The sequence below is a fragment of the Sminthopsis crassicaudata genome, chromosome 5, assembly GCF_048593235.1.
Source record: "Sminthopsis crassicaudata isolate SCR6 chromosome 5, ASM4859323v1, whole genome shotgun sequence".
NCBI lineage: Eukaryota > Metazoa > Chordata > Mammalia > Dasyuromorphia > Dasyuridae > Sminthopsis > Sminthopsis crassicaudata.
The window spans coordinates 169,456,532-169,472,045 of NC_133621.1; the positions used below are offsets into that span (position 1 = coordinate 169,456,532).

General features: G+C 33.9%; 1 protein-coding gene across 2 annotated transcripts in view; it reads left to right on the top strand.

The window, feature by feature from the left end:
* KIN (Kin17 DNA and RNA binding protein) overlaps positions 1-6,011 on the top strand; it is a 34,672-nt gene extending 28,661 nt beyond the window's left edge. The window contains exons 12-14 of one of the 2 annotated variants that reach the window (XM_074268713.1): positions 3,459-3,559; positions 5,002-5,076; positions 5,889-6,011. In XM_074268713.1, the coding sequence (XP_074124814.1) occupies positions 3,459-3,559; positions 5,002-5,064 (164 nt within the window). In that variant the 3' untranslated portion in view covers positions 5,065-5,076; positions 5,889-6,011. Of the gene's footprint in view, positions 1-3,458; positions 3,560-5,001; positions 5,338-5,888 lie in introns of those variants that run through there. The other variant, XM_074268712.1, reaches the window with a different exon arrangement.
* Positions 6,012-15,514: the final 9,503 nt, after the last annotated feature.

Genomic DNA, 15,514 nt, shown 5'->3' on the forward strand with positions numbered 1-15,514 from the left:
AGTGGCTATCTTTCTTTGATCCCTGATCTTATTGGTAATATTCCTAGCTTCTCTCCATTACAGATAATGCTTGCTGATGGTTTTAGATATATGCTGCTTATCATTTTAAAGAAAACTCCCTTTATTCCTGTGCTTTGTAAGTGTTTTTAATAGGAGTGGATGCTGTATTTTCTGCATCTATTGAGATTGTCATAATTATTTTTTTTTTTAGTTTTGGTCATTGATGCCCATAGGTTTTCTTATTTTAAACCAGCTCTGTATTCCTGATATAAATCCCACTTGGTTATAGTGTATTATCCTGGTGATAGGTTGATGTAGTCTCTTTAAAATTTTTGCATCAACATTCATTAGGGAGATGAGTTTATACTTTTCTTTCTCTGTTTTGGCTCTTCCTGGTTTAGTTATCAGCATTACATTGTGTCATAAAAGGAATTTGGCAGGACTCCTTTGTCTATTTTTACAAGTAGTTTATATAGTATTGGAATTAATTGTTCTTTAAACGTTTAGTAGAATTGTAAATCCATTTGGCCTTAGAGATTTATTTTTAGGGAATTCATTGATGGCTTGTTTAATTTCTTTTTCTAAAATGGGGTTACTTAAGTAATCCCATTATTTCCTCTTCTATTAATTTGGGCAGTTTATATTTTTTTAAATATTCATCCATTTCAATTAGATCATCAGATTTGCTGATATTTGATTCTAATTATTGCTTTAGTTTCTTCTTTATTGATGGTAAGTTCACCCTTTTCATTTGTGATGCTGGTAATTTGGTTTTTCCTTTTCATATTCTAATCAAATTAACCAAAAATTTATCAATTTTGATACTTTTTTTCATACAATCAATTCTTAGTTTTGATTGTTTCAAAAGTTTTTTGTTTTTTGTTAATCTCTCTTTTGATTTTCAGAATTTTTAATTTGGTATTTAATTGGGAATTTTAATTTGTTCTTTTTCTAGCTTTTTTACTTGTATACCCAGTTCACTGATTTCCTCTTTATTTTATTTATGTAAGCATTTAGAGATATAAAACTTACCCTCAGAACTGTTTTGGTTGCATCCTATAAGTTTTGGTATGTTGTCTGATTATTGTCATTCTCTTTGATGAAATTATTTTTTTATTTCCTCCCCTCCCCCCTGAGGCTGGGGTTAAGTGACTTGCCCAGAGTCACACAGCTAGGAAGTGTTAAGTGTCTGAGACCAGATTTGAGCTCGGATCCTCCTGAATTCAGGGCTGGGGCTTTATCCACTGCGCCACCTAGCTGCCCCTCTTTGATGAAATTATTGATAGCTTTTATGATTTGTTGTTTGACTTGATCATTCTTTAGGATTTGATTGTTTAATTTCAGATTGGTTTTTAGTCAGTCTTTCCCAAGCTCTTCATTGAATGTAATCTTTATTACATTGAAATCTTGAAAAGGGTGCATTTATTCTTTCTGCCTTTCTGAAGATGATTGTGAGATTTTTATGTCCAAAGACATGGTCAGTTTTTGTGTAAGTACCATGTACTTCTGAGAAAAAGGTATTTTCCTTTCTATCCCCTATTCAGTTTTCTTCAGTGGTCTATCCTAAGTTTTCTAATATTCTATTAACCTCCCTAATTTCTTTCTTGTTTAAAATTTTCCATTTTTCCCTAACTTGCTCATTATGTCACCCTTATTTCTAAATCGTATCTCATTTTGAGTATATGATATAGTATGAGAAGTTGGTCTATGTTTACTTTCTGACACAGTTTCCTCAGCACATTTTGTCAATAATGATTTTTTGCCCCCAAAGCTTGGATCTTTGGGTTTATTAAATACTAGATTACTTTGATCATTTATTAATGAGTATTGTGTCCCTAACTACTTGAATGATTTACCACTCTTTCTTAGTTGATACCAGATTATTTTAATGTTTACCTTTTTATAATATTTGATTATTTGATACTGATACAAATTTGAAATGTGATACTGTTAAGACTGCCTTCCTTCACACTTTTAAATTGATTTCCTTGATATTCTTTTTATCTTCATATAAATTTTGATATTATTCTATATCTATAATATATTTCTATGGGACTTGAATTGGTATGGCACTGAATAAGTAAATTAGTTTAGGTAGAATTGCCATTTTTATTTATTGGCTTGGTATACATACATACATACATATATATATATATATATATATATATATGAATATATATTTTGCTAATTGTTTAGATCTTTATCTATGTGAAAAGTATTTTGTAATTGTGCTCATAAAGTCCTTGCATTTGTCTTGTCAGGTAGACTCCCAAGTATTTTATATTGTCTGCAGTTATTTTCAGTGGAATTTCTCTTAATCTCTTCTTTCTGGGTTTTGTTGTAATATATGCTGATGAATTTATGTGCTAAAGTACAAGTTTTGATATGGATCACTCTCCAATAACACCTATTGCCTCTGAACTAATTATTTTGTCCATTTTAAATTTGTATTTTTGCATATTTTGTAGCAGTTATATAAATAAATAAACAGAGAGGTGTGTTTAAAAATTTCCTGTTGATCAGTTTTGTGTTTAACATTTTTTACTGATAGAGGATTGAAAAATGTTTAGAGAAAGATGATTGTTGTAGCCAGCACAACACAAATGGGCTAGTGGCAGTTGAAAATAAGGAGTCAGGGTTGCTGATAATGACAGAGCTGTTTATTGAGAGAAATCATGTTGCTTATATATATCATAATAACCATATGCTATTATGAAAGGTATTGTTCTGTAATCAACCCTGGTTTCTGTTTTCTATGATCTAACTCTGAAACATATTGTTAGTTTCTAGGGACTCAGCCTTTTTAAAAATTCACAATGCCCCAGAAATTGTTCCAGAATTTTATATTTTCCCATGTTTTCAAGTTTAAATGCACTCTTGATTAATCTCAGGAGGAGGGGAACATCCCAGTTACGGAAGTTTCTAGTTTCGGGGGAGTTTTCTACAGGTGATCTTAAGTAAGGTGTCTTATTTGACGTGAGGGGTAAATAGGCCTAGAGAAATTAAATTACCCACCTTTGCTATACTGGGGGCTTGAACCGAGGTCCTTGGATCCAAATCCACCATTTTTTCCTACTATATTATGTTTTACCTATTATATTCTATAGTTGGCCCTTGTAAGAAAAATGTCTCTCCACAAATTATGTTTAAGGATATTTCAGTGTTTGATTAGACCAGCTGTTTCTACTTTAAGATAAGATTGTTATTGTTAGCAATGTGGTGCCAGGCCAACGCAATTCCTTGGCTATGAATTGGGGCCTGACCCCCTGCCATTAATCAGATGTGTGACTTTAGTTAAGTCACTGTATATTTTTGGGCATCAGTTTCTGCATTTGTAATAAATGAGCTCTGAAATAATGTAATCTCCCTGATAAAATTATACTTTGCTCTCATATATGGATAATAGGAAAATGGATATTTTCTTTGTATGAAGTTTCCTGTCTTTTTTTTTTTTTAAGGAAAAAGAGTTTTGGTTTTGAATGGAGGCTACAGGGGAAATGAAGCAACCCTAGAATCTATCAATGAAAAAACTTTTTCTGCCACTGTCATAATCGAAACTGTAAGTATATTTTGTCTAGAAACAGTTATTTTAAAATATTCAAAAAAATTGAAGTGAATTCTTTAGTTATTAGTAACTTTTTATACATTCTAGAAATAATCCACAGTGAAAATTTTTACAAATATAGCAAAACAGCAAACTATAATGTGAATTTTAAGACAATTTAGTGAATAAAGAAGATTGAAATAAGTAAAATAAGAGGAATTAACTCCCTTCAGACTACTCTCTTTTTAATTATAAGACATTTGGTTCATATGACAGAAAAAAAAGCTAATAATTCAGGGATATCTGATACAGTGAATGAGGAAAGATGATGATAAAAGACAAATAAGTTTGCCTGAATAATTCACTTGGGAACCTAAAGAGATATATTGAAGTAATTTTCTTCTCAAACTCTGGTTGGATATGATATTCCAGATTTATCTCCTTCCCCATCCTGTAACCCCCTTCCTCTTCTCCTAAGAATCACAAAATATTTTTTAAAAGGGATACATATATATTTGTTGAATTTTTTTTATTTTCAGAACCCAATAATAGTACCAACAATGTTTTTTTATATTAATTATAATTCTTCTTCTTTTGGCTAACAACATTATTGTCAAACATCATGTAATACATTGTTACATTCCTGAAGTGTTCCAATTTATTGTCTGTACAAGTTCTTTTTTGTAAAAGAAAATATAATACACTGAGTAAAAACCAATCATTATATCACTAGGAAACCATTATTTGTTGTAGAATTAAATCAATGCTAAACTAGATTTAACCATTGTCTCCTCAATTCCATTTAATACCTTGTTTCAAGTTGTGGCCCATAACATCTTCTTGTAGGATTAAATCAATCATATTGAACCATGCTAAATTAGCTAATTATTGTCTCTATCAATTCCACTGACTTAGTACCTTGTAAGAATCCTTTGTTTCAAGTTCAGAGTTCTGTCCCATAACATCCTTATGTTTTCTTACTTTTTTAGTCTTCTATTAAATCTCAGAAAGTACTATAATATAGGGACACTGGTGTTGTCTTTCTGTTTGTACATGACACTTCATTTCCCTAAAAAAGCAAGCCTTTTGCATTAGTATATATGCTTAGAATGCTTTCCCTCCTCATCCTTTTTCTTGTCTTTGACTTTCTTAAAGACTCAGTGCAAAACTCATCTTCACAGTATTACTCCCTTTCTCTCAGCTCTTTTCTTCCCCCTAACTGCCTTCCTTCTGAAATTAAAAATTTGTTTACACTTAAACATGTTGTCTTACTTTGAATATCCAGAATTTAGAGTGCTGGCAGATAATAAGTAGTTAATATCTTTCTTTTTTACCTGAATGAGTTTACTACTACATATTTTAGTTGGAGAAGGAAGGAACTGGACTTACTATCTTTTTGCTGTCATTTTCTTATTTCTCTTCCAGGTGTACTTACACTTTTTGTTTTTAATTTCTAGGGCCCTTTAAAAGGACGCAGAGTTGAAGGTATTCAGTATGAAGATATCTCTAAACTTGCCTGAAGATGGAAATTGGTAAAAAGATTTTTAAAATCCCCAAGCATCAAATTGGTGTTTTTAGAACAACATATGACTCTACCATGTTAGGGTCCTCCTTTTGTATATGACAGAAGAATCTGTTTAAATACTTCTGTATATCTTAAACATATTTGGAATTCATTCAGACTCATTAATATCTTAAGTTGTACAATTTTTAAATTTTGTCCTTGTTTTTATTTCCTTTTGTAATATGCTTTGGAACGTTGTACCTTTTATTAAAAGAATGATATTCTAAAATGTTTTCTATAAAGAAGTTGATAGTTATTTCTTCTGGAACCTCATATGGCATTATAGTAGAGTCTTCTCCAGCCTAAGGAGGGTTTATAGATTATGTGATTTCTACTTTCTCATTTTTACATATGGGAAAACAGTAGCTTAGAGAGATGATTATTTTTCTGAAGGTCATGAGGTGGTCAAGCTGGGATTCAAACTGAGATCTTCTCATTTCTCATACTCTTTCTTTCTACTGTATGCTACATGCGGTACATGGGGCTTTGAATGCAAGTTGAGAGAGGACAAAAGGAAGAGTAGCAGTAGTCTAATGATAGTCGTGTTACTAAAAATTTTCTTCTGTGATTTGTTATGGTACAGTTAAATTTTATTAATTTCATCTAGTGATATTTATGCTTTTTTAAAGTACTAAACCTATTGGCACATTTGCACAAATAATTTCTCTTCTTAAGACTGGATATGAGAATTGCCTACCGACAAATTTGCTAGAGACTGACTTTCCCTAATACATATTGTTATAACTTGTAACTTGTTAATTGGCATATTTTCTCCCAAAGGCCTTTATCACAATGCGTTGGAAGGAATACTGAGGTTTTAATCAGAAGACCCGTCTTGGAGTTCCAATCTCAGAATCACTTGTGAGACTGTTAAGTCTCCCTTCTCTGATTTTGTTTCTCTGCCTGTAAAATGAGGGCAATTATCCAACCATTTAAAATGTATGAAGACTCTACTATTCTAAGCACTGTGAATATAAAATAAAAGCAGCCCCTCAGGGTGTACAGTTAATTAATTAATTAATTTTTTTTTTTTTTTTTACATTTTTTTTTATTATATATATATATATATATATATATATATTTATAATATTATCCCTTGTATTCATTTTTCCAAATTACCCCCCCTCCCTCTATTCCCTCCCCCCGACGACAGGCAATACCATACATTTTACATGTGTTACAATATAGTCTAGATACAATACATGTGTGTGAATATCATTTTCTTGTTGCACAATAAACATTAGAATCCGAAGGTACATGCAACCTGGACAGACAGATATTAGTGCTAACAATTTTCATTCCCCTCCCAGTGTTTCTTCTCTGGGTGTAGCTACCTCTGTCCATCATTGATCAACTGGAAGTGAGTTGGATCTTCTTTATGTTGAAGATTTCCACTTCCATCAGAATACATCCTCATACAGTATTGTTGTTGAAGTGTACAGTGATCTTCTGGTTCTGCTCATTTCACTCAGCATCAGTTGATTTAAGTCTCTCCAGGCCTCTCTATATTCCTCCTGCTGGTCATTTCTTACCGAGCAATAATATTCCATAACCTTCATATACCACAATTTACCCAACCATTCTCCAACTGATGGACATCCATTCATCTTCCAGTTTCTAGCTACAACAAAAAGAGCTGCCACAAACATTTTGGCACATATATGTTTCTTTCCGCTCTTTAGTATTTCTTTGGGATATAATCCCAGTAGTAGCGCTGCTGGGTCAAAGGGTATGCACAGTTTGATAACTTTTTGGGCATAATTCCAGATTGCTCTCCAGAATGGCTGGATTCTTTCACAACTCCACCAGCAATGTATTAGTGTCCCAATTTCCCCACATCCCCTCCAACATTTGTCATTATTTGTTCCTGTCATCTTAGCCAATCTGACAGGTGTGTAGTGGTATCTCAGAGTGGTCTTAATTTGCATTTCTCTGATCAGTAGTGATTTGGAACACTCTTTCATGTGAGTGGATATAGTTTCAATTTCTTCCTCTGAGAATTGTCTGTTCATATCCTTTGACCATTTATCAATTGGAGAATGGTTCGGTTTCTTATAAATTATGGTCAGTTCTCTATATATTTTGGAAATGAGACCTTTGTCAGAACCTTTGTTTTTAAAAATATTTTCCCAATTTGTTACTTCCCTTCTAATCTTGTTTGCATTAGTATTATTTGTACAGAAACTTTTTAGTTTGATGTAATCAAAATCTTCTATTTTGTGATCAATAATGATCTCTAGTTCTCCTCTGGTCATAAATTCCTTCCTCCTCCACAAGTCTGAGAGGTAGATTATCCTCTGTTCCTCTAATCTATTTATTATCTCCCTCTTTATGCCTAAATCATGGACCCATTTTGATCTTATCTTGGTATATGGTGTTAAGTGTGGATCCATATCTAATTTCTGCCATACTAATTTCCAGTTTTCCCAACAGTTTTTTCCGAATAATGAATTTTTATCCCTAATGTTGGAATCTTTGGGTTTGTCAAAGATTAGATTGCTATAGATGTACCCTTTTTTGTCCTTTGTATCTAATCTGTTCCACTGATCTACCGGTCTATTTCGTAGCCAATACCAAATGGTTTTGGTGACTGCTGCTATATAATATAGCTTTAGATCAGGTACACTTAGACCACCTTCCTCTGAGTTTTTTTTCATTAGTTCCCTTGCAATTCTTGACCTTTTATTCTTCCATATGAATTTTGTTGTTATTTTTTTCTAGGTCATTAAAATAGTTTCTTGGGAGTCTGATTGGTATAGCACTAAATAAATAGATTAGTTTGGGGAGTATTGTCATCTTTATTATATTCGCTCGGCCTATCCAAGAGCACTGAATGTCTTTCCAATTATTTAAATCTGATTTTATTTTTGTGGCAAGTGTTTTGTAATTTTTCTCATATAATTCCTGACTTTTCTTTGGTAGATGGATTCCCAAATATTTTATACTCTCAACATTTGTTTGGAATGGAATTTCTCTTTGTATCTCTTGCTGTTGCATTTTGTTAGTGATATATAAAAATGCCGAGGATTTATGTGGATTTATTTTGTATCCTGCCACTTTGCTGAAATTTTGAATTATTTCTAGTAGCTTTTTAGCAGAGTCTTTGGGGTTCTCTAAGTATACCATCATGTCATCTGCAAAAAGTGATAGTTTAATTTCCTCATTTCCTACTCTAATTCCTTGAATCTCTTTCACGGCTCTTATTGCCGAGGCTAGCGTTTCTAGTACTATATTGAATAGTAATGGTGATAGTGGGCAACCTTGTTTCACTCCTGATCTTACTGGGAAAGGTTGCAGTTTATTTCTATTGCATATTATGCTTACTGACGGTCTTAAATATATACTCCTGATTATTCTAAGGAATAATCCATTTATTCCTATACTCTCAAGAGTTTTTAGTAGGAATGGATGTTGGATTTTGTCAAATGCTTTTTCTGCATCTATTGAGATGATCATATGGTTCTTATTAATTTGATTATTAATATGGTCAATTATATTAATAGTTTTCCTAATATTAAACCAGCCCTGCATTCCTGGAATAAATCCTACTTGATCATAGTGTATTATCTTGGAGATGATTTTCTGAAGTCTTTTTGCTAATATCTTATTTAAGATTTTAGCATCAATATTCATTAAGGAGATTGGTCTATAATTTTCTTTCTCAGTTTTCGATCTACCAGGTTTAGGTATCAGTACCATGTCTGTGTCATAAAAGGAGTTTGGTAGGACTCCTTCATCCCCTATTTTTTCAAATAATTTATATAACATTGGGGCTAATTGTTCTTTAAATGTTTGGTAGAATTCACATGTGAATCCATCTGGCCCTGGGGATTTTTTCCTGGGGAGTTGATTAATAGCTTGTTCTATTTCTTTTTCTGAAATGGGACTATTTAAGCAATTTATCTCCTCCTCTGTTAATCTAGGGAGCGTATATTTTTGGAGAAAGTCATCCATTTCACTTAAGTTATCAAATTTATTGGCATAAAGTTGGGCAAAGTAACTCCTTATTATTTCTCTAATTTCCTCTTCATTGGTGGAAAGATCCCCCTTTTCATTTGTAAGACTATCAATTTGATTTTCCTCTTTCTTTTTTTTGATCAAATTTACCAAAGGTTTATCTATTTTATTGGCTTTTTCATAAAACCAACTCTTGGTTTTATTTATTAATTCAATAGTTTTTTTACTTTCAATTTTATTGATTTCTCCTTTTAATTTTTGTATTTCGAGTTTAATTTTTGGTTGGGGGTTTATAATTTGGTCTTTTTCTAGCCTTTTAAGTTGTAAGCCCAATTCGTTAATCTTCTCTTTCTCAATTTTCTTCAAATAAGCCTCTAAAGATATAAAATTTCCCCTTATTACTGCTTTAGCTGCATCCCAAAGATTTTGATATGATGTCTCATCATTATCATTATCTTGGGTGAAATTGTTAATTGTTTCTATAATTTGCTCTTTCACCCAGTCATTCTTTAAGATGAGATTATTCAGTTTCCAATTACTTTTTGGTCTATTTACCCCTAACTTTTTACTAAATGTAGCTTTTATTGCATTGTGATCTGAGAAGAAGGCATTTATTATTTCTGCCTTCCTACATTTAATTTTGAGATCTTTATGTCCTAATATATGGTCAATTTTTGTATAGGATCCATGAACTGCTGAGAAGAAAGTATATTCCTTCCTATTGCCATTCAGTTTTCTCCAAAGGTCTATCATACCTAGTTTTTCTAATGTTCTATTTACTTTTTAAATTTCTTTCTTGTTTGTTTTGTGGTTTGATTTGTCTAAATCTGAGAGTGCAAGGTTGAGATCTCCCACTATTATAGTTTTACTGTCTATTTCTTCTTGCAGTTCTCTTAACTTTTCCTTTAGAAAGTTAGATGCTATACCACTTGGTGCATATATGTTTAGTATTGATATGGCTTCATTATTTATGCTACCTTTCAGCAGGATATAGTTTCCTTCCTTATCTTTTTTAACGAGATCTACTTCTGCTTTTGCTTGATCTGAGATAAGGATAGCTACCCCTGCTTTTTTGGCTTTACCTGAAGCATAATAGGCTCTGTTCCAACCTTTTACCTTTACTCTGTATGTATCTCCCTGCTTTAAGTGTGTTTCCTGTAGGCAACATATTGTAGGGTTCTGCTTTTTGATCCAATCTGCTATCCGTCTCCGTTTGATGGGATCGTTCATCCCATTTACATTTACAGTTAAAATTACTAATTCTGTATTTCCTGCCATCGTATTATCCCCAGATTATACTTTTTTCCCTTGACCCCCCTGATCCCCCTCCCCGATATTTAATTTACAGACCCCCCTTGTGACGCGCAACCCTCCCTCTTTTTTTTTTTTTTTTTTAGGATCCCTCCCCCCTCCCTCCAAGTCCCTTCACTTATTCTCCTTTTCCTTTCCCCTTTTCCTCTCCCCCCTTTTAATGAGGTGAGAGAAAATTCTCTGAAAAACAAATATGTTAATTATTTACTCTTTGAGCCTCTTCTGATGAGAGTAAGATTCACACAATGATTCTCCCCCTCACTAAGTTCCCTCAGATATGGTGTATTTTCTATGTCTCTTCCTGGGATGTAGTTTCCCTCTTTTTATCACTCCTTCCCCTTTTTCTGAACCGACCTCCTTCCCTTTACTACACCCCCCTTTTTTTCTTTTATATCAGTAAAATCAAATTATCCTTGAGTATTTTTTATATACCCACAACAGAGTTACAGTTCTCAAGGGTTCTGTGTACCTTTTTCTGTTTCTCTTCAGTCTTGTGGATGTAGATCAAATTTTTTGTTTAAGTCTGGTTTTTTTCTTAGAAACATATAGAATTCCTCTGTTTCATTGAATGACCATCTTCTTCCATGGAAAAAGATGCTAAACTTAGCTGGGTAGTTCATTCTTGGTTGCAGTCCTTGATCTTTTGCCTTTCGGAATATCAGGTTCCAGGCCCTTCTATCTTTTAATGTGGAGGCAGCCAGATCTTGGGTGACCCTTATTGTGGCACCTTGGTATTTAAATTGTTTTTTTCTAGCTGCTTGCAGGATTTTCTCCTTTGTGTGGTAATTCTGCAGCTTAGCCACAATATTCCTTGGTGTTCTTTTTTTAGGGTCTATTTCAGAAGGAGTTCGATGAATTCTTTCCACATCTACTTTCCCTTCTGTTTCTATTATCTCTGGACAGTTCTCTTTGATAATTTCCTGTAAAATAGAATCTAGGCTCTTTTTTTGGTCATAGTTTTCTGGAAGTCCAATAATCCGCAGATTATCTCTCCTAGATCTATTTTCCAGGTCTATAGATTTTCCCAGTAAGTATTTGACGTTGTTCTCCAGCTTCTCATTTTTTTTGTTTTGTTTGACTGATTCTTGGGTTCTCTGTGAATCATTCATTTCTATTTGTTCCATCCTGACTTTTAAGGAGTTATTTTCTTCTTTCACAGTTTTTAGTTCTTTTTGTAAATGCCCAATTTCGTTTTTAAATGAATTATTTTGCTCTATTGAATTTTTTTCCATTTCCCTAATTTTTTTTTTGAGAATTATTTTCTTTTTCCAATTCAGAAATTCTATTTTCTTGAGACTTTTTTATCTTTTCCAATTCAGAAATCCTACTTTCCTGTGTTTTTTTAACCTTTTCTAATTCACTAATTTTGTTTCCCTGCATCTCCTGTGAATTCTTTATTTTTTCCAACTCCAATTTCAGGACGTTGTTATTCTCTATTATAACTTCCCTTTCCTTTCCCCATTTTTCTTCCATCTCCCTCAATTTTTTAAGAGCTTCTTCTAGGAGAGAGTTATGTGATGGGGGGCAGGAATCGTTCCCCTTTAGGTTGTTATCTGATTCTCTGCTGTCAACTTCCTCGGGGTTGGATACCCGCTCTTTCTCTGTATAGAAGGAATCTATGGTTTTTCTAGCTTTTTTGCTCATACTTAAAAAAATCTTTTGGGGTCTGTCCCTGGGGTAGGAAATTATTTACTTCTTTACCAGCTTCCTCCCAGACCGGATGGATGCAGCAGCTCCTGAGCCTGAGCTAAGAGAGAGCTCTGGGAGAGAGTTCCCCACCCCCTCCCTGGAAGTGCCTCAGAGGTGATTAGCACTACTGTGCTTCAAGGGCGTAGAATAGTGAAGACAGCACGAAGCCCAGCCTATGTGTCCGGTTGGGGAGTGGATGTCTGCAGCAGGTGACGTGAGAAGCCCCTGCGCTCAAACTGGAAGTGTCTGCCAGAAACCGCTGTCCCTAGTTCAAAGGTTCCACTTCTCTGGGACTTCCTGGAGCTGAGTTCCACTCCCTCCAGCTAAGCTAGGCAGTGTGTGTTGCCTTGGGCCGTATCCACCCACTTGTCAGTCTCTTAACTATTCTCAGGTGGTAGCTGAGGCCACACCCCCTGGTGTCGAGATCTGCTGAGTCACCCCCAGGGTGGGTGGGGGGGGGGAATCTAATCTGAGTTTTAAAATATTTTGGCTTTCTCTTCTGAACTGCTAAATAATTAGCAGAGAAGAGCTAACAGCCTGTGCCAGATTCCTTTACCTCAGTGGCTTCTCTGATCCCAGAGCCCTTCCCAGCGCAATGGGCGCAGTGTGCCCCTACTCCACCGTCTGTGCTGGTCTTTCTTATTCCTCCCCTGAGAACTGACCTTTCCTGTTGAAACTCCAGATTCTCTTCAGCTGGTAAGTCGTGCTTCCAGTCCTTGTGGTATCTATCAGTCCTGAGCTAATTTTGAGACTTAATTTATCTAATTGGTTGTGAGGGAGTGAGGACGTTCACTGAGTTGTGTGTTTCTTCTCCGCCATCTTGGTTCCGCCGGTGTACAGTTAATTTAAAACATTTTAAAGAGAAAGCAAGAACTAAAATGAGGAAGGGAAACAGAAAAGGTGTCCTCAGGCTGTTCTTTGAAAGACTTTAGGGATTTCATGAGGCAAAGGTGAGTGAGGAGAGTAAAGAATTCCCAATGTAGGGGCCCAACCATGTAAATACTCAGGAGATAGAAATACAAAGTTATGTATGAGTTTGCTTGAACACTTTCAGTTGTCACCTCCCAGTTCTATGTGGTTCAAATATGATAATGTAAAGCACTTGTTGGGACTTTTTCTTTTTTTTTTTCCCTCTGGCATTTAAAAGAAAACAAAAATATCACTATGTTCCATAGGCCTGTAAGTGAAGCAGCTCATATCTTTAACCCTAATTGAGTGAGCTTTATGTCACTATGAGGATAATTGTTTTCTTAATCAAAATAACTTACATAAGATATTGGTCTTTCTCAAACTGCTCCCCACTCCCAATCAGTTGTGAAGTCTTGCTGAGTCTGCTTCCATAATGTATTTAACGTTTGTCCCTTTCTCTACACTCACTATCCACCGGAAAGTTCTCATATTCTGACTCCTGCCTACTTTTCAAAATGTATTTCATTCTTCTTTATTCACTCCATGGTTTAGCCCCAAACTGGCCCCCTTATTCTCTCATTTATACTAGACACAGTGTTTCCCATCTCCATGGGTTTTACCAAGACTGTCTCCACTCTGAAAGTGGTCTACTACTCTCCTAGGATTTTTAATTTCTTGGCAGTTAAGCTCAAGTACCCCTTGTGGTCCCAGCTACTAGTGCCTCCTATCACCTATCACTATGTCACTATCAGATAGTACTTTCTATATACTTATATATGTTTTGTGTAAACACTATGTGTTAATTTCTAGGTAATATGTAAGTTTTTAAATGACAGGCACAGTTTTATTTTCATCTTTGTATTTTGAAGGCTAGTACAGTACCTGGCATATAGAATACTTAACAAATCTTTGCTGATTGGTTGATGCAGATACCTGAAGACAAATTTTGTGTTCACTAGTACTTAAAAGCATTGCAAAATGTTCCCTTCCATCTGACTTCATGACTTCCTCAAGGATATACATTATTTTACTAATATTGCTAAACTAAAAGACCTAAATATCTTAAGATTTTTGTTTAGTTTTTTATTATGAATTTAAATCAAAAAGATAATTTTCATATACATAGAAAAAAAATGATTGTACATGAAATCATGAGTTTCAATTTCAGAACTGCATTTTAAAAATATTTAATAAATTTCACATTTTCAAACCTATTCTGCTTGTATTTTTAGCCTCCTGAACTTCTATTTATTCCTGTGCATTTAAAAATATTTCAAGGATTTTTTAAAAAAATTTTGACATTACTATTGATAGCCTCATCTTTTCCTTTTAAATATTCTTCCCTCCAAATTAAAAACTTAGCTAGCAGGATAGCTAGGTGGTGCAATGAAGTCAGGAGGACCTGAGTTCAAATTTGGCTTCAGACACTTAACACTTCCTAGCTGTGTGACCCTGGGCAAATCTCTTAAACCCAATTGCCTTAGCAAAACAAAACAAAACTTAAGTAGGAAATAAAAAATCAGTATAGCAAACCAGATCTACGCAGTAGCTACATCTACAAATATATATATATCTCTTTCTGCTTCTTGAATCTATTAATTCTGTCTTGTAATGTGCTTTGTCATTGATCCTCTAGAGCAGCTTCTTAAACTTTTCCTCTCATGATTGCTTTTTGTTCAAGAAAATTTTTTTATTAATTTTATAATTATAATTTTTTTGACAGTACATATGCATGGGTAATTTTTTTTACATTATCCTTTGTACTCACTTCTGTTCTGAATTTTCCCCTCCTTTCCTCTATTCCCTACCCTAGATAACAGACAACCCCATACTTGTTAAATGTGTTATAGTATATTCTAGATACAATATATGTGTGCAAAACCGAATTTTGTTCAAGAAATTTTTATGTGACTCTAGGTATGTAAAATAAATATACAACTCAAAACATTTACTGATAGTAAATCATAATTTTGCAACCCCTACATTAAGTTAAAAGACTTTATATGGAGTTGTAACCCACAGTTTAAAAAGCTAGGCTTTAGAGAGATTGTTGGTCATTGCATTGTTTTAGAGTACTAAAGTCTTTTAATGCTGCTTTTCTTTACCTTATTGCTGTCTTTGTATAAATTGTACAGGTTTTGTTCGCTTCCTACTGCATTAATTATTTATTCAGCCATTCTCCAACTGGTGGGAACTTCCAATGATTCCCCCTCTTTTAATTAGGATTTTGCTTATTACTCTTTTCTCTCCCTTAATTCCTCCTTTTTTATTCTTGCTTATTTCCTTTGAATTTGAACTGTTTCTTCAATAAATGGTATCTTTGCATGATTTTAGCTTCATCCATTTCAGTTAAGTGAAACTTATCTAACTTTTACTCTCCCTACCCCCTTCTATATGTACATTCTCAGTTACCCCAATTATTATAAGTATCAAATTCTACTCCCTTATTTCTCTTTTTCACTCATGTTTCCCTTTTACCCTCTATTTTCTTTCCCTTCCAAAAACTCTTAATTCATAAGCCAAAGAAAAGAGATAGTAGG